The sequence below is a fragment of the Diospyros lotus genome, chromosome 3 (genome assembly GCF_014633365.1).
Source record: "Diospyros lotus cultivar Yz01 chromosome 3, ASM1463336v1, whole genome shotgun sequence".
NCBI classification, from domain to species: Eukaryota; Viridiplantae; Streptophyta; class Magnoliopsida; order Ericales; family Ebenaceae; genus Diospyros; species Diospyros lotus.
In genome coordinates, this window is record NC_068340.1 from 33602926 (window position 1) to 33630423 (window position 27498).

Here is a 27498-nt window from a genome sequence, read left to right on the forward strand (position 1 = left end):
TATAACTTATTGCAGATCACTGATTATATTTCTTTTCATCAACTACTACGTACCCTATTACACAATTGGACACTGCAAAATACAAAATAAAACTTTGTACTGCAATGTCGTCCCAAGGCATTGTTTGCGCGTCCATAAGCTAACCTTGCAAGGACTAGGGCAAGAAAACATATATGAGCCAACGCTTGACAAGGATATACTAATAGATGCATAGAAGCAACCTTCAATTAACTAGGCTTAGTTTTGCTATGCGTTTTTGGAAACAGCTTTTAAGTTGTTTAAAGCTTTTAAATTAACTAGTGTTTAAGCTGATAAGTGTTTGAATAAATATGTTTTTAAATTATCAGTTAAAAGTTATGTGTTTAATTTGTTAAATCTGATAAACCGTTAGAATTTGAGAAAAAAAATAAAATAGACATGGTAATGAATAATACAAATAAAACTCTAAAAAATATTAATTTTTAATAAAATAATTTATAAATTGATGTCTAATTATTAAAATACTTACAATTATATGTTAATAAATTATATATAATTATTAAAAATATATTAATACAATACTTTATATATAAATTTAGATTTAATTCATATAAATGTTTAATATATATGTTGAAATATTATATAAAATTTCATATTTTCATATATATATATATATTTGATTATTTACGCCTAGCCTCTTTATTAAGTGAGTATTTGTATGTATATATATATATATGTGTGTGTGTGTGTGTGTGTGTATTCATCCAAATCCGGCGAGGCAAAGATTCGGCTTTCGGTGTTGGGCGCCTTGCAACTCTAGGCAACGCCGACAACTATGGATTCGTCAAGATCCAATGACGCATTGGGTTACGACTGCACTAGGCGGCAACGACGTTGGGCAACGACAACCACCGTTTATGGAAGAGGAGATCCAGCACGATAGTAATGGAGGAAGCGCTAAAGGGAAGATAAGAGAAGAGGGATAAGAGGTGTAAATATTAGAAATGTAAGAGAGTAAAATTGTAAATGAGTTGGAAACTCAAGAAGCTCTTTGCAACATTTTTGCAAAATTTGGTGGCAGATGGCTTTCTACAAACGCTAAATTGTTTAGTTTTTAAGCTATTAAGGATGTCAAACAGGTAAGTAAATAAATTTAGTAGCTTATAAACGATCAAACTGCATTGTCAAACGAAATCTAAATAATTCATGAGTTACCTAGCTAATTCTAGAAGATCTAAAAAAAAACCCATTAGGGTGGAAAAAGATTTCCATAGTTAGAATCAATCCAGCCAGATGTGTCTAGGGTGCTCGGCAGGGGCGGATGTGGAGGGGGGGGGGGGGGGGTCTTTGGGGGTGGGCTATATTAATATTTAGTTGGGTTGGGCTGCCTAGACTTTTATTTATATATATATATATGTATAGTTATTACTGTTAAGACCCAGACCCCCCCCCCCCCCCCCCCCCCCCCCCCCCCAATCCGCCCTTGGTGCTCGGGATAGTTGAAAAAGTTATGACAAAGTCAACAATCAAAAATTGATAGAAAGAAATCGACAGGTCAATCGGTTAACAATGAGACTCAAGTCATAAAGTCAAACCCTAGGTTAACTCAGAGTTTCCTTAGCTTGGACTAACCTGACCCAATTCGTTGGACCCTAGCCCGTTGGGCCTTGCCTACTGGGGCCCAAGGGCCTTTGAAAAATTAATTAAACGGATTGGGTCAGACCACCATAGAAATTGACTCTTTTTGCAAGAGGGTGTTGATTTCTACTCCGCCAAAATCCATGCAAGATTTGAGGAGCTTAACATATGGATCACTTCAAGAGGTGGATGGAGCCGTATTGAGAAGTGTTTTAAGGATGCAAAGATGGATAGATGTAGTGTTCAATGATGCTGTCCTTGTTGGTGGATCTTCTAGAATCCCTAAAATGCAGCAACTTTTACAACACCTCTTTAATGGAAAAGAGTTGGGCAAGAGCTTCAACACGGATGTGGTTGTTGTCTATGCTACTGTTGTTCAAGCTGAATCTTGAGTGGTGAGGGAAATGAGAACATTCAGATGTTGGGACTTCCTACTTTTGGACATGATTGCCACCCCCTTGTCACTTGGTCCGGAGATTATTGGAGGTGTCATGACTAATCTAATTATGAGAAGCACCATAATTCCCAGCCAAGAAAGAACGAGTGCTCTCCACATATTCTGACAACCAACCTGGTGTTTAATTCAAGTATTCGGGGGAGAGAGAACAAAAAAAAAAAAAACTAGAGACAACAACTTGTTGGGCAAATTACATATAGCCTCTCTAGTATTCCTCCAACCCCTAAGATCATCACTGCTATGCCAATGGCATCTCTAATGTTTGTGCTGAGGGCAAGATTACCGGTCAGAAGAACAAGATCCCCATTACAAATGACAGGAAAAGGTTGTCCAAGAAATAGAGAAGATGCTTCAGGAGGCTAAAAAATACGAGGCAGAGGATGAGGAGCACAAGAAGAAGGTTGAGTCCAAGAATACCTTGGAAAATTATGCCTACAACAGAAGGAACACTAGGACACGAGAACATTAGTTCCAAGCTTTCCGCATAAGACAATAAGAGAAATAAGGACTCCGTTGAGCATGCAATTCAATTGGTGGACAACAATCAGTTTGTGGAGGCTGATGAGTTCGAAGACAATATGAAGGAGCTTGAGAGCAACTGCCAATATGTAGAAAGGTCTAGTACTCGCCCTGCTGCTGGTAGTAATGGTGCTGGGAACAAGATAGAAGAAGTTGATTGGGCTCGTGCCATGTTTGGCATCGACTTGGAAAGAATCTCAAAGTTGTGTTTAGTCGCATGTTTTATGGATATTCCCAGCTACCTTTAATTTTATTGGTCTGGATAACTTTTTTCAGTCAATAGTAGGGTCTCTAGCAGGACAATGCAGATTTTTGATTATGATGTTGGCTTCTTCTAACAGAGAAACAACCTTTCCAGCACTAACACTGTAACCAGCATGGCATAATACTTGCAGCTATTGAAAGATGGCACATTGAATCTCTACGGATGCTATATCTTAATGGATATCGTGATTTTTATTCCGACGAGAGAATCAGAATCTGAATCTGTATCATCACCCATCTCTATATTCCCTCGGACGGACCTTGCTTTGATACACTACTAAACAGTAAACACACTATCTCAGATCTCCCAAAACTAAAGCAAACTGGCTAGCAGTCTTTCATCTCAACTGCAAAGTCCTCTAGACTAAAATAGATTATTATTGATAGAGTTGGGGCAGCACTGTTCTAAAGCGCAATTTACAGGGCTTTGCATCTGACATTCGTTGGGCTTCCCCCTTCTGGAGCCTGCGGCCCGGCTATTTTGTGCAATAAACCCCTCCGGGCAAAGACTTGGTCGGTGGTCCCTCGGAGCTTTCAAAGGGTAGCCTAGTGTGTAAGCACAGCAATGAACCGCGGTGGACCCTCAGACGACCTATGTTGCTTTCATGGCAGCGGACAGCCAGAGAGTCTCCATTCTTTCATGTGCGCCTGGCCCGTCGTGTCCTTGCCCGCAAATGCTTTCTTTTCTGATCTTCTTTTCACTTTGAAATCACTACCAGTTCGTTAACCAGCATATGATTCTATAGTTCTTTGCTTGTTCGGATTGGGGAACTCAGATGCTTTTCCTTTTGGACCAATGTTGAGTTTTTATTCTACCTACTACCACCCATAAAAGAGTATTCAAGTCCCTACGAGAGGTCTTGGTGAATGATATCATTCCAAAACAGATGCGCCTAAAACAGGACCACCTTTCCTTCCCGTTAGCTTGTCCTTCTTGTCAATTCCAACGCTTGGCTAGAGTGCTAAGAGCTTGAAGGTGGTAATCTATGCCATTGAGCACTTCGACATCAAGGGGGCCCTAAGTACACCATATTGTTGAATTCACAAAGCCCGGAGTACTATATACTATACTAACATCACTGTTAATCCCATGGTAACATTTTTCAGTAGTAACACAATTGTTAATTAACATCATAAAATTGGTCCTCCTCCTGCCGGGCCATATATAAATGAAAAATAAGTGAATCCTGAACCCTAGTTGAACTGTTATGTTTCATTCTAAATAAACATCACTGCCGTAGGATTTTCTGTTCTGCTCTACTCTTATTATCCTAATCCGCTGAAACTTGAAACATTCTTAGGGCTTCCTCTTCCATCTTGACAAGTTGTTGACAGAACATCTCCAAATCGCGTGCCTCGTCTTTGAAAGTAAACCTGAACTCCTTCCACTGGTATACACGGGAGCCGTCATTCATCATGGGGCCTAGAACCTTCCCCAACACGTCAAATCCTTTCCGATCTACTGACAGCAAGAACGCATCCTTTACATAGTACCAGATATCTGTTACTTCCCTAATTTTCATGAGATTAATATAAACTAAATACATGCATGAACCAAAGAAGAGTGTAAAGAAAAACAATTCATACTCATTACAGAAGAATCTTAAAGTTTTAACATGCCATGACTCATGAGAAATGCATGTCCACAACCTCCTAAATAATCAATTCTCAAAAGCTTTACTTCATAAGATCTACAGTTTCTGTTTTTTCTTTTAGGTCGTTATCAATAATTTTAGGCTGATGTAATTATTATATAGTTCCTGTGGTGACGCTAGTATTATATGATGACCCACTTATCAGCAGATAAGTTTCCAGAAGTAACAAGAGGCCATGAAGAAAAAGCTGCAAAAAATGTGACTCTGTAGTCTGTATATGTGGATATTACACCTATGGAAAAATGACAGAAGGTTTGGCTTTAAGAGGCAGGTGACCGAGATCCTCAACAGACTAAAAACCAGGTTGGGAGGCCGACCTTAATTTGTTCAACTATGTTGTATAATTGAGCTCTTGGCGTCTTCTTAATCAAGTCCATCAGTAAATCAATAAATGGATCATGGTGAAAGATATTGTTATTGAGAAATTAAAGGTTAAATCTGACAACTTGAACGAAACATACCGGAGTTCAATAGAAGCCATATATCAGTATGTAACAAAAGTAAAACATTTGAGGTTTCTTCAGTAGCACCAAAAAAAAAAAAAATGGTTTCAGTTGCAAATACCAAACAATTTTAAGTGATGAAGAATATTTTTGTTTTGTTTGTCAAATTAAGACCAAGAAGAATTGCTTTAGATTATCTGAGTGCAGCATCACTGGAAAATAAGCCAGCTTCATATCCATCTTTCCTTGTCTAATATAGTTCTGTTAATTTCCTCAGCAATTCAATTTTGTTGAAGAGTCTCACTACAAGTTCTATGCCTAACTATTCCATTTTGCTTGCAAAAATTTGTAAACGAATGGTTATAGTATTCTAAGTTATTTTCAGTTCTCAAATTCTTTATTATTTTCCCAATTTAATTCTTCCCTCACTACAAAAAGTTTGTAATTTAGTGATAGAATTTTTCTGTCACTAATTAGAGACGTCTTAGTGACGGATATTCAATAGTCAAATTTTTTATTTTTTTTTAAATTTAGGAACTGAATTAGCAACGGAATATTCTGTCACTAAATATTTTTAATATTTTTTTATTAAAATTTTAAATTTAGCAACAAAATATTTTGTCACTTAATAATTAAAAAATAATAATTTTTTTATTTTTTAGTGATGGGTGTGACCCCATTGCTAAATTTTTAATTTTTTTTATTTTTTAGCGACGAGTGTCACCCTCTCCCTAAATTTTTATTTTTATTTATTTTTATTTTTATTTTTTAACAACGAGGTTATCCTGTCGTTAATTTTTTTTTATTTAATTTTTTTATTTTTTAAAGGTGGCCATGATCCCGTCACTGAATTTTTCATTTTTATTTTTTAGTGACGAGATTATCCTGTTGTTAAATTTTTATTTTTTATTTAATTAAATTAAAATTATTTAGCGACGAAATATTCCATCACTAAATAATTAAAAAAATAAATTAATAATTAGAAACTTTAACGAAGGGATAACCCCGTCACTAAAAAAGAAAAAAATTAATAAAAAATAAAATTTATTAATTATGTATTAGATAAAGATTAAATAAAAATTAAAATTCTTTAGTATGCATATTTTATGTATTTTATTTACAAACCAAAATATGTAACTTGATATGATATTGTAAAATTTATAATAATAAATATGTATTAAACTAATTTTTAATTAAATAAAACTTAAATATTTAAAAGATTAATTAATTACAACACGGTACATTAGTTGAGTTAAAAATTTATAACATTTTATTTTTTTAAGTATTAATTTATAAGTTTAAAGATTTAAAATTTAAAATATTAATTTAAAATAAAATTAAAATGACTGACAACTAAATGTAATATATAATTAATATGTACAGTTTATATTATAAGAAGGCTTGTAGCTTAGATGGTCGCGACCGTGCGGGATCACGCAAGAGATTAAGGATCAAAACTAAGAAAAGGAAGGGAAAGGAGTTGCGCTGGGGGGATTAATCCCAACATATACGTGGCGGCTTAAGGGGGAGTCGTTTGGCTCCCGTAAAGGTACATGCACGTGTCCGCTAATGGAATTAATTATTTTATTTTTAAAAAATAAAAGTCAGCGACGAATCGCTAATTCAAATTTATTTTAATTTTTTTAATATTTAAATTTATTTTTATGTATTAACGATGAAAATTTTTTCGTCGTTAAAATAATTTTTAATTTTTTAAGTATTCTTTTATTTTTTTATCAGTGACGAAAATGTCTGTCGCTAATTTGTGCCGTCACAAAATCCGTCGCTAAAATTTAGCGATACTATTTTTAGCGATGAGAAAATGCCCGTAATTAAATTTTTTAGCGACGAATTTTGATATTTTAGTGGCGAATATTTTCGTCATTAAATGTCATTTTTCTTATAGTGCCTAAAGTCTTTCGTTTCTTAAATTTTTTAAAAGCTTCACTTTTATATTTGAGAAAATACACCTAAATTTTTTTTAGAGAAATCATCTATAAAAAAAAATAAAATATTACGCATTTGAGAGAGAGTGAGGAATTTAAGAAGACCCTGGTAAATCCGAATGAACATAAATATCATTTGATTTATGAGTTGAGGACGCAAACTGAAGCCTATATATCATTTCATTTGAGAATAATCGTTTCTGATTTCACGAATGGTCGAGATAGCCGATTACCCCAATTTGTTGTTTTATTTATATATATTGGGCCAAGGAAGGGACACAACCGAAATTAATAGAATTAATAAAATAGGCGAATTTTTGAGTTTGTTAGGCTGCACTTGCAGGGCTCAACCCATTTTATTTATATATATTCAATATCTAATTGTTGATGTCTTCTCAATTATCTGGTGAGTAGGGCCTTTGCCAACCGACACGGTTTTACCGGTCGGTCAAGTTCATCTCTCTTGGACAACTTGGTGTGGCACAAAGACTCAATTTTCTTGAGCACTTGAGGCGGTAGAAGTTAAGATGGGGCTCCTTCTTAGTAACTTTCTTCAGCATACCTACCGTGTAGCATTAATTTATTACCTTTTCTTGTCGTCCGGGACTCCTTCAATATTGATGATCGCCCTTATTCTTATGCACTCATGAATCCTTATGGGCCGGGGCAAGTAGTTGGCTATCACAATTTTTATTTTTATTTTAAATAAAGTTTATAAATTTGTACGTAGTTTATATATATAGAGCTTATAGTGGTTGTTAGTTTATAATATATACAGTTTCTTTTCTTTTCTTTTTGTTGGGTTTAGAAAATATATATATATATTTTAGTTTATACTTATTAAATTTTATTATTATTAGTAGTAGTATTTGCATAGAAGAAAGGCCAACAACCAGCCTTAGCCTTAGACATATATGGTCCTCGAACACCTCAGAACCAAAGCAACAGAAAAACCCATAAACCCAACCTAATAAAGTATGATTTACCTTTGGTGGTAAGGCAGAGACCCTAAAACCCATATGTCTCTCTTGCATTGGAATTGATTTTTATGAATCCCCCACCCCCCCGGGAAGCTCTTGCCTATTTCTCACAAGTCACGCACAGGCATGCCCAATTAATAGAACGAAGAGGCACACAAAATATATATATATATATATCTTTCTACATATTTAAATATATAATTATATATTTACTTTATATATGAAATGTTAAAATACCATTAGTATTACTTTATAAAATATAAATGTTAAAATATATATAGTTGTAAAATTAAAAATATATATATATTTCCGGTTAGCAATTGATGGAAAAGGAAAGAAAAAACTTCGCCGCGTGACTGTCTTTTACATGCATGCACAAACACGCGGGCACAACACGGCAGCGGAACGCGGAAGCGCAGGGCGGGCGTGCCTTTCTTCCCCGTTAATTAATTGAATCCTCAAAATCTCGCGTTATCTATACGCCACCACCGGCCGACCGTCACTCCATCGTCATCCTCTTATTAATATCTGACGATTCAGTGCAAGCAGTAATTAATTAATCAGCCAGGCGAAACTTCATCGGTTCTTCCTTGAAATTTCCTTGGAATTTCATTTCTACGCGCATTGGAGCATTATAAAAGCCCGTGCCGTGATTCATCGCTCATTCCAGCGCCATTTTCGGCTTTCATTGTTTAGCTTGTCGGAGTTCATCAGACAGGGCGCTGCCGGAGACTCACGGCTCGCAGAACCAGGTGACCTCCAACTTTCTTCTGTATATGTGTGGAAGCTAAATAGAAAAATTAAAATATGAAGGTTAAAAGAGCCAAATCGTCGACAATCAATCGCCTTAATTATGCTCAGATTGAATGAACATGGTGTGCCTTATTAATTACAGTCTGAATATGTATTAACTACTTTGCTTATATCTGAATTCTTTTATAGAATAACCTTATTGTTGGAATTTTGTGAAGCTTCATACGATGCTGTTTTGAAGAATGAAGGGGGAACAGAAGGCCCTTTGGCAACCGCCCATTAGCAGCCCAAAACAACCGAGTTTTGGACCCATGGGCTGGAGGGCCAAAACGGCGATCTCCCCTGCCGTTTCATCAGCTAGCACGTCTTGCTTGTCGTTTAGCCTGTTTCTCTTTTACCCATCAATTCTATCTTTTTCAGATCAAATCCTCACCGCTGCCTTCCCTTATTTATATTCTCTGGCACCTCGAGATCTGTGCAGTCCAAACTCCGATTGATTATACCATTTTAGGGTTTTCTCATTCTCTTTCATGATTTGCTCTATGTACAGTTCTCCTCTCTATTTTCTCTCTAAGGTTGCCTCTAATATGTATTCGTGTGGTTATGGGGCATTTTTCATTAGAGAGCATTTTGCTTGTACAGTGAGTGAATGAGAGTGTGATATGTATATTGAGACTGTAATCATTTTTTTAATAATATAGTGAGCTCTCATTGTCGGAACTCAATGTGAATGTAGCCCTCATTAATGAGTGAACCACGATAAATCGTTTTGTGATCAATCTTGCATTCTATTTATGTTTCATTTAATTACATGCGAGTTCTCCTTTATCGTTTATTCTGTGTTTGGTGTTTTGAGGCTCTGTTTAATTTTGAGATTCTGATTATTTGTGGTGGCCGAGGTTTTTATCTCGACCCAACACTTATAAAGGATAAAACTAGTTAAAAATGTCTAGATTAAGACTTATAATTATTATTGTCATATTTATTATAATTTATAATTATAAACCCTTTTGGTAAATGCTTTAATTTTGTTTTGTATAATTCTAAATAAAAATTCTATACATAATTTTTGCTAGCTTGTATGATATGAAGGAGAAAGATATATATTTTGTAATGGTTATTACTTATTAAGCTTCTTTTGTAATCTCGCTCTTGTTCAATCTTTAAAGTCAAGTGGTGGAGTTTAGTTTCTTACTTATAGTGTTCTTTCTTTTTGCTTTAAGAGGTTTGTGTGCATCTTTCCGTCTTTTGTAACGGTGGTTGGATATGGTGTCTTTTTGAGCATTTGATTAGATGGATATATGGGGAAAGATTGTCAAGAGTGTAGTTTTGCTCCATACCACCGGCCTTCTCGGGTCGTCTTCTTGTCCTTTTATTGGACGTTGGCCTCTCTCATTCTTTGTATTGAAATCTCTAAGCTATAATTTGACCATCTCCCCCAAGCCCTTTGGTCTTTTGCCTTTGTGATGCTTCTCCTATTATTCCATGTGGTTTGACTTGTGTTTTAATTTTACTAATTAGTAAAAAAAAATAATAATAATAACAAAAAACATGAACTACGCCTGTAGGGGAATAGACTTGGATAGGAAATCTTTTTACTTTGGATATGCATGCCTAGTGATAACTTTTTTACTTTTCTTATCCTATAGATCCACCTTAACTATATATATATATTCTCATGAAACATGTCTAATATGAATTATTATATATATAACGCTAGAGGTTTCACTTTCTCTCAAATAAAAATTGAATTATACGCAAGGTTTTACGGAATATGCATGCATGTATAGTATATAGTCATGGATAAATAAGCTGATTAATTAAAATTTATGTAATTGACTCCAATTAGGGCTTGACATGGACATTATTGTTGCTGTTATTTTTGTTCTTTCTGCTTTTAACGTTGGCATGCATGTGTGTTTCATTGAGTCTTACGGGCACCATTTATTGGTCAGGACAACATTAGGGCCTTCTTGGTCCATCAATCGACGTGTCGATGATGTCAGGGAAAGGCAGGGATGGTCGCTGCCACAAGCACGAGCTGGAGAAGAAGAACTACAACAAACCGTTCACATGCGATGGCTGCAAGCAAGAAGGGTTTGGATCCAGATACAGGTGCCACCACTGCGACTACGAGCTCCACGAAGAGTGCAAAATCCAAGAGCCCACCATTTCCCACGACTTCTTCCCGGGTTGCAGCTTCCGTTTCCACCTCCAGCCGCCCACCCGGTGCGGCGACAGCCGCTGCAAGAAGCACGCCCGCTGCTGCGACGCCTGCGGCAAGGACGTCCACGGGTACGTCTACCACTGCCCCGATAAGGGCTGGGATCTCCATCCCTGCTGCACCAATCTCAAGACCAAATTCTGCATCGACGGCACCCATTTCCTTCTGCGAGACGGAGTGTTTTCCAACTGCTATTGGTGCAAGAAGAAGAAGCGCGGCAGTTCGAAAGTTCGGGGCTGGTCCTATGTTTCAGAGTGCAGAAAGTACCATTTTCATGTGAACTGCGTTGGGAAGATGGCGCAGGAAGCATGGAAATGGAAGGAGGGTGATGAAGATGACGACCTTTGTATGGCTTTGGAGAAGACGATGGACCTGAAGGTGCTGGCCAAGTATTCAAAACCGAGTCGTGATAGGGGCAACAAGTTCTGGAAGACGGCCTGGATGTTGCTTCAAGCTATACTGGGAATTATCTTGGGGGATCCAACCACTATGGCTATTTCCCTTGTGAATTTACTGTCCCAATGACGTACCATGCTTCCATCTAACATGTACGTTTATCCATGGTTGGTTTGCATGGTTTGGGGTGGTGTCCGTGTGTCATCATTCTAGGAAGACCAAATTAAATAGCGCCATGTTATCTATTATTGTTATTCCTTGTTTCTTGGTTGGTTAGTTGAATTACTTGGTTGTCAAGTTGTAACTGGTCTATAAATAGCCATTAGCAATAATTGAATAAACATGAGCAATTACAACAATTATCTCCTCTCGTCTCCCTCCTCTCCTATTTTTGTTTTCCTGCACACAAATTTACTTATCATTGGTATCAGAACCAAGTTGGTAAACCATGGCTACTCGAAATCAATCCAATGCTAAGTTCTGAAATGAAGTTCATAAAATATTGGGACGCCATGAATTCAATATTGATGAGGTTCACGCCACACTACAGATTGTCTTGCAAGAACTACAGTCCCTATGAGCATCACAGGTTTCTCATGCCAACAACCCAAACACAAACCCGTTCGCCCCAACTGAATCATCTCATCAATGTAACCGAGCTTGAGTGAGTCACTCTCAACCTTCCTCCAACCGTAACAATCATCTTCTCAAACTCACTTTCCCAACATTTGATGGAGACAATCCAACTGTATGGGTCTACAAAGCCGAACAATACTTTGACTTCAAGGAAGTCACTCCTGATCAACAAGTCTTACTTGCCTCCTTTCACCTCGAGGGAATTGATCTCCAATGGCATCGATGGTTCACCAAGTCTAGAGGACCAATGACCTGGAGAGAATTTACCAAGGGTCTGTTACTCCATTTCGGACCAACAGACTATGAGGACCCCTCCGAAGCACTCACCTGACTCAAGCAAACAACTGATGTCACAGCTTACAAAGAGGCCTTTGAGAAATTATCCCACCGAGTAGTCTTGTCGAATGCTTCATAGCCGGATTACGCGACGAGATAAGGCTAGACATCAAGATTAAACAGCCTTGAACACTGGCGAATGCCATTAGTGTTGCCAGATTGATTGAAGAACGAAACAACTTACAAAGAAAAGTAGTCAGCTTCTCTTGAAAATAAGTGACCCCTGAACCCTAGTTGAACTGTTATGTTTCATTCTAAATAAACATCACTGCCGTAGGATTTTCTGTTCTCCTCTACTCTTATTATCCTAATCCACTGAAACTTGAAACATTCTTCAGGGCTTCCTCTTCCATCTTGACAAGTTGTTGACAGAACATCTCCAAATCGCGTGCCTCGTCTTTGAAAGTGAACCTGAACTCCTTCCACTGGTACACACGGGAGCCGTCATTCATCATGGGGCCTAGAACCTTCCCCAACACGTCAAATCCTTTCCGATCTACTGACAGCAAGAACGCATCCTTTACATGGTACCAGATATCAGTTACTTCCCTAATTTTCATGAGATTAATATAAAATAAATACATGAACCAAAGAAGAGTGTAAATAAAAACAATTTTAGGTCATTATCAATAATTTTAGGTTGATGTAATTATTGTGTAGTTCCTGTGGTGACGATAGTATTTTATGATGACCCACTTATCAGCAGATAAGTTTCCAGAAGTAACAAGAGGCCATCAAGAAAAAGCTGCAAAAAATGTGTGTATATATGGATACTGCACCTATAGAAAAATGACAGTCAGAAGGTTTGGCTTTAAGAGGCAGGTGACCGATCGAGATCCTCAACAGACTAAAAACCAGGTTGGGAGGCCGACCCTTGTTCAACTATGTTGGATATAATTGAGCTCTTGGCGTCTTCTTAATCAAGTCCATCAGTAAATCAATAAATGGATCATGGTGAAAGATATTGTTATTGAGAAATTAAAGGTTAAATCTGGCAACTTGAACGAAACAATGGAGTTCAATAGAAGCCATATGTTAGTATCTAACAAAATTAAATGGTTTCAGTTGCAAATACCAATCAATTTTAAGTGACGAAGAATATTTTTGTTCTGTTTGTCAGATTAAGACCAAGAAGAATTGCTTTAGATTATCTGGGAAGTGCAGCATCACTGGAAAATAGGAGAAAGTCTCATCAAGATGCTGATTGTTCAAGAATGTCTAATTTCGCCAGATAACTTTAAGAATCATCACTTCCTGGCAAAACTAACATTAATTATCTCCCATATTCCTTCATGACATTTGACCATAGCATTCAATAATGAATAGCACTCTCTAACAATGATTTCTGCCTATTACGTACAAGTTTCATGACCAAGTAAAATTTAGAAATAAAAGTTTTAACAACTCTTCATGCTCAATCAGGAGTTAAAATTAGTTTGCTCTGACAGAGTGGGGAAAATAAGCAATGGCCCTGGTAGCAAAGGCAAGGTTGCTGCTTTGTGACTGGAAAGTCGCAGGTTTGAGTTGTAAAAACAATCTCTTTGCAACATGAACTTTAAGCATCAAACAATTTCTCATTATTGCAAAGCAATACTCAATTGCATGTGTGACAGCAGGTAATTGGCAAGAATTCAGTCATTAAATACACAACTCTTTGATCCAAAAAAGAAGACCCAACAGCTGCATAAAAGAAAACAAAAGGACTAATTATTCAATCCATTATTTGTGCAATAAATTGCCCACACATTCAACTTACTATTGCTACAGAAATAAAGAGTAGCAAGGTACTTGAACTCTTCCGTTTCTTCTCTTATCTTTGTTTTACACATTTATTTTATACACCCATTGGCACAATCAAACAGAATAAAAACAAAGAATTTTTGCAATTTATGCAAGATTGTCACAGTAACTGCATTCATGCTAATAGCAGTTGTAAAGATGTCAAAGGCAATTTAAGGATCAGGATATTACCTTTGCATTTCTATTGAAGTATGTAATGCAGAAAAGAATAAGGGCTCTACGCCTCACATCACTTTGATTAATCCCATCTATCAAGCTTGAAGAAAAAGGGGCTACATAAGAAACATAAAGAAATGTTAAAAAATCTATCCACTAGGACTAAAAGATATTTCTTTGCCACATTGAAAAGAATTATCTTTGGCGTGTATCTGTAACAGGTTCTTACACAATGGATCCACCTTAGAAGCTTCAATATCTTCTATTTCTACTTCATGTGTGCCTCCATCGCTATCTATGTACATGCATGAACTGTACAGTAAATAGCTTCCATCAGACTTGTATCCACATTTAGAAATTCAAGTGTTAGCATGCCAACAACTACGACTATAACTTGAAGGGAGGAGGGAGGGGTGGAGAACGAGAAGGAAAAAAATATAACATATCTACGATTATATACCATGCGTTGTGGCTGATATCTCTTTCGGAAATCATATATAAAATTTAACAAGACCCTCTAAACTCTTAATAAGAAAAAAAAAAAAAACAAAATAATTCAAGACTCCAACCCTAATTACATTGACTGCCTTACAAAGGTTTCTCACCGTAATCCTATGTACACTTAATTGATAGATTCTGTGCTACATATATCCCCCATTCAAAAGGTCGTTCACACTTCCATTAGAAGTGTGAACCACAATGCTGAATGTTAAGTCCTGTGCAGCCCTTTCTATCTGCATCATGTCCACAGTAATTCACTATCTAAATGAAACTTTGCTGGTATAAAAGACAAATCAACCAGAAATGAAAAGCATCATATCTATTAAACTACTTCAGACTTTGATAATAGTAATCTTCAACAAAAATAAAACTAAGAAAATTCCTTCTCAAGTTGGCAGTATTAAGACAAAAGAGAAATTCATAGCCAGTCAGGAACATCCTCTTTTGCTCAGTGAGGTTCATTCTAATCCAATTTTAAGCAATCTTATGCCCTTTAGAGACAAAGTGTCCCTATTTACAGTTATCTGATTCATCTTAGTAGATAGGCAACGAGACAGATAAGATGTGGAAATGCATATGCTCATGATAGGTAGATATAATGTCCTCCATGCAAAAAGAGTACGATGCAAGATCCAGCCAAAGTTTCCAACCTTAGATTAAACTTGTAGACCATGTACTTCTCATTGTCATCTAGTAGCTCCTTTAGGTTTTCACTTCGAGATGTATAACCAGGATTTGAAGAATTTAATATGCCACAAACTGAATAGCTGGACTCTTTCATTGCTTTTCTTTCTGAAGATATAATTTCCTTCAGGCTTTCTGCTGCTAACTTAACCTTATGACAAAAACAAGAAGAAATATGTCAATGATAAATTCTCAGTTGATAGAGCCATTTAAGTCACCGAACCATTTGATAGTAATTTAAGCATAAGGCCAGCAAATTTAATTTTTGTGGCCTAACAGTTGACATATTAATGTTTGCCAGTGGATAAATCATAAAAATAAAAATCAGTTGCAGCTAGCTTGGGTTGTGTGCAGGCAAAAATGCCTGGTGATTTGCATAAAGAATTAACCCGCTAAATTTTTATAGCAGTAATATATCTCTATTAGACAGCAGGACAACTACTGAAGATGAGAAACATTTTGGCCAACTTACAAGCCTGATGGGCATTGTAATAATCAGATTCAGAGGTGCAGGAATCAAAATTCTGAATTATATATCACCATCTTAAAAAAATACTAAGTTCAGGAGAAAAAAACAAAATCATTCCCTCATCAAAAAAAGCCAATTTCATCACCATATTTTTTGAGGTGGAAGAAAAGAGAACTGTAGTTTAATGACCATACCTTTTCATTTTTAAGAGGCACAACATCTCCAGTCAAAGCAACCCGAGCTGGTAGCTGCAACCCATTAATTAATAAAGGCTTAACAGATTAGTGATATATAACTGGAATGGTTCTTTTACTTGTTTTTATCTCATGAGTAGTTGCTAAATTGATTCAACCATTACACTGTTATGCAACTGCAAAAACCAAAATTATGTTACTTTAAAGAACTAATGCTGAATGGAAGGAGGGTCACTCAAAATGAATGTGTAGTTTCATTTTATTTCTATCTATTTACATTCTCATAGTTTCTTGGTGAAGAGTATTGAGCACAAACCTTTTTTATTGATCTAAGTAAGTTTGCAAGTGGACCTGGGAAGGGACTGGTAACAGCAAAAGAACCTCGCTCATCGATGATTGTGTTCTGCATTACAAAATAAATAAAAAGTTTAAAAAGAAAACCCTTGAAGTTAAATGGAAAATTATTGTGTTACAATATGTAACTTGTCTAATTTAGAAAATAAACACCGAAACTGCACCAAGATTCATGCATAATTCAATCAACCACAAATTTAGCATCAGCTAGGTGTGCTTGGATATCCAAAGGGCAAAATATTTTGACAACATTAAGATTTTTTTCACAATTATGATCGAATGCAGAATTTAGAAACTAAAATGTAGACTGGTGAAATTATATAAGCCGTGACTTTCTAAAATATAGTCTCATTTTTTTCTTTGCAGTCATACTCAAAGCATCAAAATAAAAGCAGATAAATGAGCTTCAATGGTTGGCATAATGCACAAGAAAAAAATATGAGAAAAGTCCTCCCAGGCATCCACATTGGGAAGTCTCTAAAGGCATGGGGACTAAAATTCAACTCCGAATCTAAAAGAGAAAAACCATTATCAGAGGCTCAGAGATCTAATCTCATAGTCTGCTTTAGAACCATTATCAGAGCATCAGATATCCAATCTCATGGCTTCCAAACAACATCAAGTAGAGAAATGAAAGAATTGACAATAATAATTAACAAAGTAGAGAAGAGGAACAAAGGATAATAGCCTCACTGATCTATCCATTATTGAGATCTCGGACTTTACATAGTAGCCCTAAAACCAATACATCAATATTACAAAAATACCATTGTTTAACAATAGCAACTGAAAAAGAAATAACAAAAAACAAAATACAAACTAACAACAACTAAAATGCTAATATATAAAGCTCCAAAGTAAAATACAATGAATTAAAAAACCCAAATACTTCATTACGCCCCCTCAAGATGGACCATGAGGATTGAGGATGGCCATCTTGGACAATAATGGAGAAAGCTGGGAACAAGGCAAAGCCTTAGTAAACATATCCGCCAACTAATGATGAGACCAAATAGGGAGAAGCTTGACCTGACCAGCTAATACCTTGTCACGAACAAAGTGGCAATCAAGCTCTATATGCTTGGTGTGTTCATGGAAGACCGGATTAGTAGCAATATGGACAACAGCTTGATTATCACAAAATAAGAGAACAAAATAAGAGAACAAGAAGAGAAACAAAAACCTGGAAATCCAACAAAAGCTGGGTAATCCAAGTAAGTTCACTAGTCTTGTTGGCCAAGGAACAATACTCAGCTTCAGCTGAGGAACGAGATACAGTAGCTTGCTTTTTAGAACGTCAGGATACCAAACAATCACCAATAAACACACAATAACCTGTGATTGAGCATCAAGTATCTAAACAAGAAGCCCAGTCGGCATTCGAGAAAGCCCGAAGCTACATAAAGGATGCTGCCGAAAAAAATAAACCTTGGCCAGAGGCAGCCTTAAGGTATTGCAGCAGGTGATAAACAACATCAATATGGGATTTTCGAGGTCTAAACACAAACTGACTAAGTTTGTGAACCCCAAAAGTAATATCGGCCATGAAATGGTAAGATATAGCAACTTGCCTATCAATCTACAATAAAGTGAAGGATCCTCAAGCAAATCACTATCAGAAGCACTAAGTTTTAGATTGGGTATCATAGGCAGAGAAACAAGCTTACTAGCCAAGAGACCTGAATCTTCCAACAATTGCAATGTATAATATCACTGAGAAAAGAATATACACTTTTCAAATTGAGCAATCTCTAAGCCAAGAAAATATCTCAATTTTCCAAGATCCTTAAGTTTGAATTGCCTGTGGAAAAACAACTTAAGATCATTTATAGTTGTAAGGTTAGGACCTGTAAGGATGATATCATCCACATATACCAAAAGCTACCAAAGAAGAGCCCATGCTCTTAGTAAACAATGAATAATCAGATTTGGACCATACAAAACCAAATTGAAGGAGGGCAGTGGAAAATTTGGAAAACCACTGCCTTGAAGCTTGTTTCAAACCATAAATGGACTTATGTAACTGGCAAACTAATTTCTCCCCTTTTGAACCAACCAGGACTGGAGGCCTATATCCAAGAGGCAATTCTATATGCACTTCTTCAAAAAGATCCCCATTAAGAAAAGCATTGTTCACATCTAATTGTACAAGAGACCACCTATTCATGGCAGCAAGAGCTAACAAAATTTTCACAGTAACCAACTTCGCTACAAGAGAAAAGTGTCCAAAAAATCCAGGCCTTCTTGTTGGGTATATCCTTTTGCAACAAAGTGAGCCTTGTGTCCCTCTATAGACCCATTAGACTTGTATTTTATTTTATAAACCCATTTACACCCAATGGCACGCTTGTGAGGAGACAAATGAGTGACTGTCCAAGTGTGGTTGAGATGCATAACATTTAACTCAGCTTTCATGGCATCTCTCCAATGGGCATGATGAACAGCTTGATGATAGAATTGAGGCTCAAAATCAGATGATACTTAAAGGAGAAAAGAGCTATGAGTAGGAGAAAATTTTGAATAAGAAAGATATTGAGACAAGGGATAAGGACTATTGGTTGAAGGAGGTGTCTTGTGAGAGAGAAGGCTACAATGAAAATCCTGAAGGTATGTAAGAGGTCTAACCACCCTAGTAGACATACGAACAAGAATGATAGGAACAGGATTAGGCAAAGAAGTGGGACTAGCAACAAGCAAAGAAGGGAAAAGAGGATCCATAAAAGGGAAATCTGAAGAAACAATGGGCAATGGAGCATGAGAAGAAGGCAAGTCAGTAGCTGGAATTGGGAGCACCAAATCAGGAAAAGGGTCAACCACTTCATCATGAGAAATGACAAAATGAAAAGGAAATATGTGCTCCTGAGATTGCACATCCCTGGAAATTAAGATGGATTTGGTGTGAAGATCACAAGTTTGTAGCCTTTAATATTTGGAGGATAACCAAGAAAAATGCAAGCAGTGGCCCTAGAATGAAATTTTAACCTATGAGAATACAATGTGGAGGCAAAACAAAGGCTACCAAACACTCGAAGAGAGGCATAATCAACTAGTGACTGATATAACAGTTGATAAGGTGCTTTGGAATGCAAGAGATGAGAAGGGGTTCTATTTATCAAGAAAGTGGCAATGAGAATGCAATCACCCCATAACTTAATGGGAACCCTAGACTGAAAAAAAAAAGTGTTCGTGCCACATTTAAAAGATGTTGATGTTTGCTTTCAACCATTGAGTTTTGTTTAATTCTCTCAACACATGAAAATTGGTGTATAACTCCTTTAGAGGCAAAATAATCAGCAAATTTAAGTTCATGAGCATTGTCTGACCTAAACCTTTTAATGACCGTATTGAATTGAGTCTCAACCAAAGAAAAAAACTTAGGGATAATGTCCTTAGCTTTTGATTTATGTCTCATAAGGAAAACCCAAGTGTATCTCGTGCAATTATCAACCAAAGTCAAGAAATACTTATATTTAGCATAGGTAGGCACATGATAGGGACCCCAAGTGTCACAATGAATCAAATCAAAAACATTCTGTGATAGATGATTATGAGATATAAAAGAGAGTCTCCTTTGTTTAGCCAAGGGACAAACATAATAGAAATCTTGATCAGTATTATTGAATTGAAGTTGAGGCTTTATTGAATCCAATCTTTTGAAAGAAAGATACCCTAGCCTCTTATGCTAAGTAGTCTCACTAACATGAGCTACTATGGCTACAGGAATCCCAAAATCTACTACACCAAAAATAGCATCCAAGACATATAATCCATCAATCAACTCAACCTTGCCAATCATCTTCAAAGTGTGTGTATCCTATATTGTACAGGCATGAGAGGTAAAAGTGAGACTCATGGAATTTTGCCTTACTAATTCAATCAATGAAATGGGATTAAACTTAAAATGAGGCACATATAGGACATTGTCCAACACTATATGTGAGGCAAGCTTAACACGGCCCATATATTGAACTAAAATCCGTGTGTGATCAGGTAAAGTAACATAAGCATCCTAAATAGGCTTCAACTCAACAAAAGATGCATGATTAGAACACACATGCCTTGTGGCTCTAGAGTCCAACACTCAGTGATTAGGATTACTAATCAATAAACTAATATTAATAGAAAGACAGGTATTTGATGCCTGACCAAAAGAAGAAGGGTGTCAAGAGGAGTGGATTCAGCATTGGCATGCTTGGTAACCGAGAGGTGAGAGCTCAACATGCTCAAAAGACTCTAATATTGCAGTGGACTCAAGGACTGCATAAATCCTTCTACTTCTTGAGTCTAAAGAGGAGCTAGAGATAGATCCCGACACCTGACTCACAACAGGATTTTTAGTATGATTATTAATAGTCATTTGTCTAGAATTATTTTCCCTTTGTCTAGGCTTATACTCGGGAGGATATCCATGGAGTTTGTAGCACTTATCTATGGTGTGTCCACTAAACCCACAATGAGCACAGAAAGACCTCTTCCTCTTCTGATTTTTACCCTGACTAGGCCTATGCGTGTCATTCTTGACCAATAGTGTAATAGGATCAGAATTAACAAACGCATTATGTATGTTCCTTTGGTTCTCCACTTGTGTAATCAAGGCAAAAACCTTATTGATAGGTGGGATAGGATCCATAACAGTAATTGTCCTCTAACTTGAGAATAGGTATCATTTAAACCCATGAGAAAAGACATGACATACTCAGTGTGATAGTATTAAGCTAGAGACTTCAAACCACCACACGTACATTTTCCACATGAACAAGTAGGCCTATAGATGCTAAGTTCATCCCAAATGACCCTTAACTTGGTAAAATAAGCACTTATCAATAATTGTCCTTGTTGTAAGTTCATCAATTCTCCCCTAAGTTGGAAGATTCAAGGACCATTAGCTTGTTGATATCTTTCTTTTAAGTCATTCCATATGCCATAAGCAGAATCAGAAAAAATAACACTTGCTGAGATTTCTTTAGAGACAGAATTCAATATCCATGAAATCACGATATTATTGTTCCGAATCCAAGAAATGAGAAGCAGATCATCACCTGATGGCCGAGAAATCAAGCCATTTACAAACCCTAGTTTGTTCTTTATTGAGAGTGCGATGAACATGGCACAGCTCCAAGACGAGTAGTTGTCTCCCATCAAAAGTTGCGACACCAACAATAGTCCAGGATTGTCGAAGTGATACAAATAGTAGGGGCTCGAGACATCGTCAATGGCAGAGTTGCTCATTAACAGAGAAGATATTTCTCAAAACATAGTTGCCACATAACAAGTATGGATGATCGAGGAAGGAAAAGGAGAAATCAATAGCAGGAGATTGTAGGAGAAAGAGATCGATTTGCAAATCTCCGATCAACAGAGATCGCAGTCACAGAAAAGAAGGAACTCCAAACAACAGAGATTCCAAACAACAGAGATTCACAACACCGATACTATGATACACGATATCAATCGAAGAGAGCAAGCGTACCTAAGGCTTGTAGGAGATCAACGGAGAAGAAATCGTGATCGACGGAGACGGAATCACGAGCCTGGGGTTTTAAATGCTCTGATACCATAACAAAGTAGAAAAGAGGAACAAAGGATAATAGCCTCACTAATCTATCCATTATTGAGATCTCGACCTTTAAATAATAGCCCTAAAACTAATACATCAATATTACAAAATACCATTGTTCAACAACAACAACTGGGGAAGAAATAACAAAAAAACAAAATACAAACTAACAACTAAAATGCTAATATACAAAGCTCCAAAGTAAAAAACAATGAATTAAAAACCCAAATACTCTATTAATAATCCTAGCCCTACATCATATGTTCCGGTAAACCAAAATGAAAACTCTCAACATGCAAATTCTTGGTGCAAAGGTAAACCTATCATTCCAATAAATGCAAGATATCTATAAAAGATGTGAACACAATCATGTGACCACATCAGGCACTAATGTTTATATCTCAAACACCAGTGCATCAGGACCCTGCAAAAGATGATGAGTAAGACATAGTAAACTAAATGGATAGAACAGAAGCGTAGAAAAACCCCCAACTAAAGTTGTTTAACTAACTATTGCCTGTACTTGTGGTAGTTGCAAAGAGATCTTTCTTTTTCTCTCCCTTTCTCTCTTATGACTAGCAAATAAATCTTTGGAAGTTGTGGTAGCCCTTGGAAAAATAGTTGTTCATTAAGAGTGCATTAAGTATGCACTATGCAGTTACTTATCCACTTAAGGTATTCGATGTGAGGAGTCCTAATCCGATGTCTGTTTTCTCACAGATAAAAACATCACTTTCATTTAATTTCTGTAATTTCAAAAATCTGGGGCCCACAATTGATCTTGGGTTGCCTGCCAACTCTCCAGGAATACCAACTTGGCAGTCAACTATAGTTCCTGGCCGCCTATCTCACTGCTTTGTTATTTTATTTCGAATTTTCAATCCAATAAATCTCCTATTTAACTACTAATTCACCATTTTCTCATAATTTCTTCCATCATATTTAACTTAATTATGAGGAAATTATCTAGGACTGGGAGTTGCTTTTTTTTTTATTGACTTTGCTTCAGCAAACAACAGGAAATCCTTTTTCTGCTATTTCCATTTCAAAGCTTAACCTCTTCTACTTCCACCATCATGACCCCCCCCCCCCCCCCCAACAGAGAAGAAAAAGAACTATAGCCAGCACATCATTCCAAGACAGCCAGCATATATTATAGGGAGAAATCCATTCAAATCATGCAAAATTTAGTTTGTATCTAATAAACCCACTTCCTCATAATATAGTTTGTTCATTGTCAAAAAGACTTTGTGGGAAGCTCGATAAGAAAGTGAGTAGTTTTTGTTGGGGGAAAGGAGATGGTAAGAGGTCCTTGGACTTGAAGGCATGGAGAGGTATTTGCAGGCCAAAATAGATGGGAGGACTTGGGTTTGGAGAGTTCAATCAAATGAACAAGGCACTGGTTGCTAAACTTGGTTGGAAAATGATTGCTAAAGACAAATGGTGAGAATGGATGTATATGAGCTGATATCATGAAACAAAAATATCGTAGGGACAAAGACTTTATGAGAACAAGTGCACAGCCATCATGTGGAGGACCATTCTGAGCTCTAAAGAGGTTATTGTGAAAGGTGCTTGTAAAGTTACAGGCAATGGCAACATGATTAGTATCTGGCCAGATCCGTGGATAACCCAAATGCCAAATTGTAGACCGCAATCAAAGGTTACAGGTGTTGAGCTAAATGTTGCTATGAATGACCTGGTTGATTGTGATCAAAGGCGATGGAGGACTGAGATCTTCAAGAATCTGTTCTTAACTATGATGGTAGCTGCAATTCATAATATCCCCGGCCCTGCCTTTGACAGACAAGACAGAAGGACGTGGATGACGAGAAGAATAATGGTTTCAGTGCTAAGTTTGTGTATTTTATACAAGAACGCTAGCTTCCAAACACCAATGGATCATTGACACCCTGGAATGGAAGTCATTGTAGAAGCTCAAGATCCACAACAGACCAAAGTTTCTCATGTGGAGAGTAGCTATTGATGCTTGTCCTACAGGAGTTGAGCTTTCCAAAAGAATCCCCAACATTAACAGTGGCTGCTACCTCTGCAATGAGCCTCAAGGGTCATCAATTCATCTCTTTCTCCAGTGTCCACCTGCTCATGCATCATGGACGAGATTTGGGAACATGTACTCGGTTTGGTGGGTATTTAACAGTACGGTGATGGCTGTCATTCATTCTTAATCCCTGCAACTTGGCCACTACTAGCATTTATGGCATTTGTGGCAACACTGATGGAGAAGGTTTGGCATGCAAGAAATAAGGTTAAGAATGGGGAAAATGTGTCTGGGGTTTCACTTTTTCTTCAAGGAGTAAGAGGCAGCTTGGAAGGATCACTGCAATGAAGCTTTACAAGAAGGAAAGGGAACCATCAAAAAAACGAAGAATCTCTCAGCCAGACAAATAGGATGGTCACCTCCAGAACAAGGTTTAAATTTTAAAAATAAAACAGATTCTGGCTTTTAAAATAGCATGATCTCAGGAGGAATCATTGCTTAAAATTGGATGGTGCAGTGGAATGGGCAAGCACAAGAGTGGGGCACAAAGGATCACCCCTTGCAGCAGAGCCCATGATGGTCAGAGACACCTTACTAGAAGCCAACATCAAGCAGTGGAATCAGGTCACCCTGGAAACAAGACTCATAAAGATTGATAAGCATCCTAGGGAATCAGTCAAAAAATGCTCCATGGAAGGAACTCACAGTGGCCAATTGATATTCAGGTTCTAATGCAGCATCACATAGACTGAAGGATTCATTTTGGGCTTAGATCTGCAAACTTTACCACATACAAACTGGTAGCTTTTATGTGGGGAAAAGCAAAGTGCTGTTGATTTATATAGTGGCTTGACAGTTAATGTTGACAATAGCTCATATGTAAGGCATCCTGTAATCCATGTCCCTATCTACTCTGTTTTGTTTTCTTTTTGATGGTGGAGGGGATTTGGTCAATTCCTAGTAACTTTTACTCAAAAAAAAAAAAAACACTTCAGCAACCACCACTAAGGGTGGAAAGCAAAAAGAATTCCACCATTGTCAAAATTTTAAACAATACACAGAGAAAAATCTTTGTTTAAACTGATCTGCGAAGAAAATATCCAAAAAAGCATGTAAATATGAAACAGAGATTAATGTGGTCAGAGGCATATGGCCAAATAAATTCAATCTCGGTATATTCTGCAGATTTCCCATACAACAATGAAATTCCCAGTTGTATAAAGATGAATATGTGTGCGCCAGCTATTTTATGGGGTTTATAACCCACAGAAGCACCCTCCCCCAACCCCGCCCCCTGCATAAGAAAAAAGAAAAAGGAAACTACTTGGTCCTCAAATACCTTCTCTTTGTTCAAGTAGAAAGCAACTATTGGATACATACTGCAAAACAGTAAATGTAGAGCCGTTAGGATTGCATTATCTAAGTTGCACCCATTATGAAGAATTCAAAAACTAAGCCAATTCCATGAGTAGACTTCACAGCCTTGAACTGCTCCGAAACATTCAAACAAACTTTTTTTCTTTCTTTAATGCTTATCTTTCTTCTTCATTTTCTCATTTTTTTTTTTTTTTCTATCTTTGGTTGAAAAATTAGATCTTTGAAGATATAAACTAGCAGGTTGTTTGTATCATCTCATGTTCATCGCGACAATGCCCCTATAACATACTAGCAAAGTGTGCCCAAACATGATTAGTGATTCAATGTTTCTAATACTCAAATACAATATGAGTTAACAAAATTTGAACACAAAAGGAAAGCTCCAAATCAACTAAAACCTTCTGGAGTCATGTCATGCAATGAAAAGCAAAAGGGAAACAAAAAAATATACCACATTGTGCAAAGTCTTTTCAGGTACCCAGATGTACGGCCTCCCTTTCTTGACAAAGTACTTAACCTTTGAAGTATAGATTTCCTCCTTGCTGAAGACAACCAATAATCAAAGAAATACAACCAAAACCATTACTCGAAACACCATGACAAATACTATTACATAATCGCTCTATACCTTACTTTGGCGTCGGCTTTGATTGTATTCAGGTTGCCTTGCCAATTTGACGCTAAGATGGTCTGTAAAGCAGTAGCCGTTGATTGTCAATGATGTATTGCTAACAATCAGAACAAAAAAAGGTGAAAAGAAGCGAGAGAGTGACCTTGCACTTCTCGGCAAGTGTTAAGACCATTGCCTTGTTGGCCTTCATCGCTTTCGAGTTTTATCCAGTTGTTGCACACCAGGTGCTTGTTCAAATTACTAAGTCGAAGGAAACACAAAACTTAGAAACACTTAATAGAATAGAATAAAGTCTCTCATCTAGGATAGGGGTGTGCACGATGCGGTTTGACCGGTCTGAACCATTTTCAACACGCCAAAGCGGTCATGCGATTTTCTAACCAAATCAGACCGCGGTCTGGTTTGGGGGCAGCCAAACTGCATCAAACCACACCGCAAATGAGGTGTGATTTTCCGCGGTTTGAAATTTGGCACAAATAAGCCTTAAAATTACTAAAAATGCTACTTAAAAGTGGTAAATAAAGACAAAAATAGTGATAAATAAAGACAAACAATGGTAAATAAATGTATATCCGTTGTGACACTGCGGAGATGTAATATTTGTCACAAAATTACAGCCATACAGCAACTAAGCACCAAGAAAAATAACAAAATTACAAAAGCCATACAGCAACTAAGCACCAAGAAAAATAACAAAATTGCAGCAACCAAATATTGTTTCAATTTCTGTTGTGGAGATAAAAAGCATGATAATTTGGAAAATAAAAGAATGAGAAAATGACGAAATCAAACATACCTGATACCACAGCTGCCCTGGTCTTTGAAAGGAGTGAGGCACCTCTCTCTCTCCAATAATCGAAGTCCGGCAGGCTCTCCCCGTCGACGGGAGCGTAGCGGCTGCTCCTATTGGACGCCAAAACACTCCACCGAGAACCGGTCTTCGCCGCCAGGTACACTGACCGGTGCTCTTCGTTGGTGAGATCGGCGAACTGGTCTTCACCGTCGGTCCTCTGCCTCGCCTCGATCTGCAGCCGCCGGTGGAACCGTGCTTCACCGTAGGTGCCGTGCTTCACCGTAGATGGCTCTCACTTCCCCGTCAGTCCTCTGCCTTGATGGAAGCTCCGGGCCTCCGGCGATTCAAAGAAAACCGACGACCGGATAGATTGAAGGGTTCAGCAGCCGGCGGCGATTCAAAGCTCCGGGGCGATGTGCGGCGGCGCGGGCTGGGTGGGTTCACTGGGTTGAGTAGAGCAGGATGGGATGGCCCGGGGGGCGGGGGGGTTGGGGCCTTGGGGGCGCGAGGGGTTTATAATTATAATAATATAATATATATAATATTTTTACTTACCTTTTCTCGAGGGTTCGATTTGAGACCGAACCGCTACCTGCGCGGTTTATACAACTTTCAAAATATTTTGAACTGCGAAACTACAAAATTGGCCGGTTCAATTTGATCCGGCCAATTTTCACGATGCATTGATTTTTTTAAACACCCCTAATCTAGGATTCCATCCCAATGTTAGTAATGAAAGGTTGGCCTTCAACTT

General features: G+C 37.3%; 2 protein-coding genes and 1 pseudogene across 5 annotated transcripts; 2 read left to right on the forward strand and 1 right to left on the reverse strand.

Moving 5' to 3' along the window:
* Positions 1–833: 833 nt before the first annotated feature.
* LOC127796955 (heat shock cognate 70 kDa protein 2-like) lies at positions 834–2841 on the forward strand (annotated as a pseudogene).
* A 1272-nt stretch (positions 2842–4113) lies between these two features.
* On the reverse strand, positions 4114–27223 carry LOC127797053 (uncharacterized). Of its 3 annotated transcripts, none has more exons than XM_052329541.1 (10): positions 26748–27223; positions 26094–26191; positions 25949–26010; positions 25772–25862; positions 16347–16433; positions 16031–16084; positions 15334–15518; positions 14412–14494; positions 14198–14298; positions 4114–4338 (listed from the first exon to the last, which is right to left on the reverse strand). In XM_052329541.1, exons 2-10 carry the CDS (start codon positions 26139–26141, stop codon positions 4129–4131), a joined length of 921 nt encoding a protein of 306 aa, XP_052185501.1. In that variant the 5' UTR covers positions 26142–26191; positions 26748–27223; the 3' UTR covers positions 4114–4128. The 3 variants fall into 3 exon arrangements, with proteins under 3 accessions (XP_052185501.1, XP_052185500.1, XP_052185502.1); XM_052329540.1 differs by lacking the exon at positions 4114–4338 and adding an exon at positions 12342–12744; XM_052329542.1 differs by lacking the exon at positions 4114–4338 and adding an exon at positions 12627–12775.
* LOC127797054 (uncharacterized) lies at positions 8381–11616 on the forward strand. Of its 2 annotated transcripts, none has more exons than XR_008022111.1 (2): positions 8381–8633; positions 8853–10096. XR_008022111.1 is itself a non-coding variant. In XM_052329545.1 (2 exons), the coding sequence occupies exon 2, from the start codon at positions 10631–10633 to the stop codon at positions 11381–11383; it is 753 nt and encodes a 250-aa protein (XP_052185505.1). In that variant the 5' UTR covers positions 8486–8633; positions 10590–10630; the 3' UTR covers positions 11384–11616. The 2 variants fall into 2 exon arrangements, 1 of the variants encoding a protein (XP_052185505.1); XM_052329545.1 differs by lacking the exon at positions 8853–10096 and adding an exon at positions 10590–11616 and having other exon boundaries at positions 8486–8633.
* Positions 27224–27498: the final 275 nt, after the last annotated feature.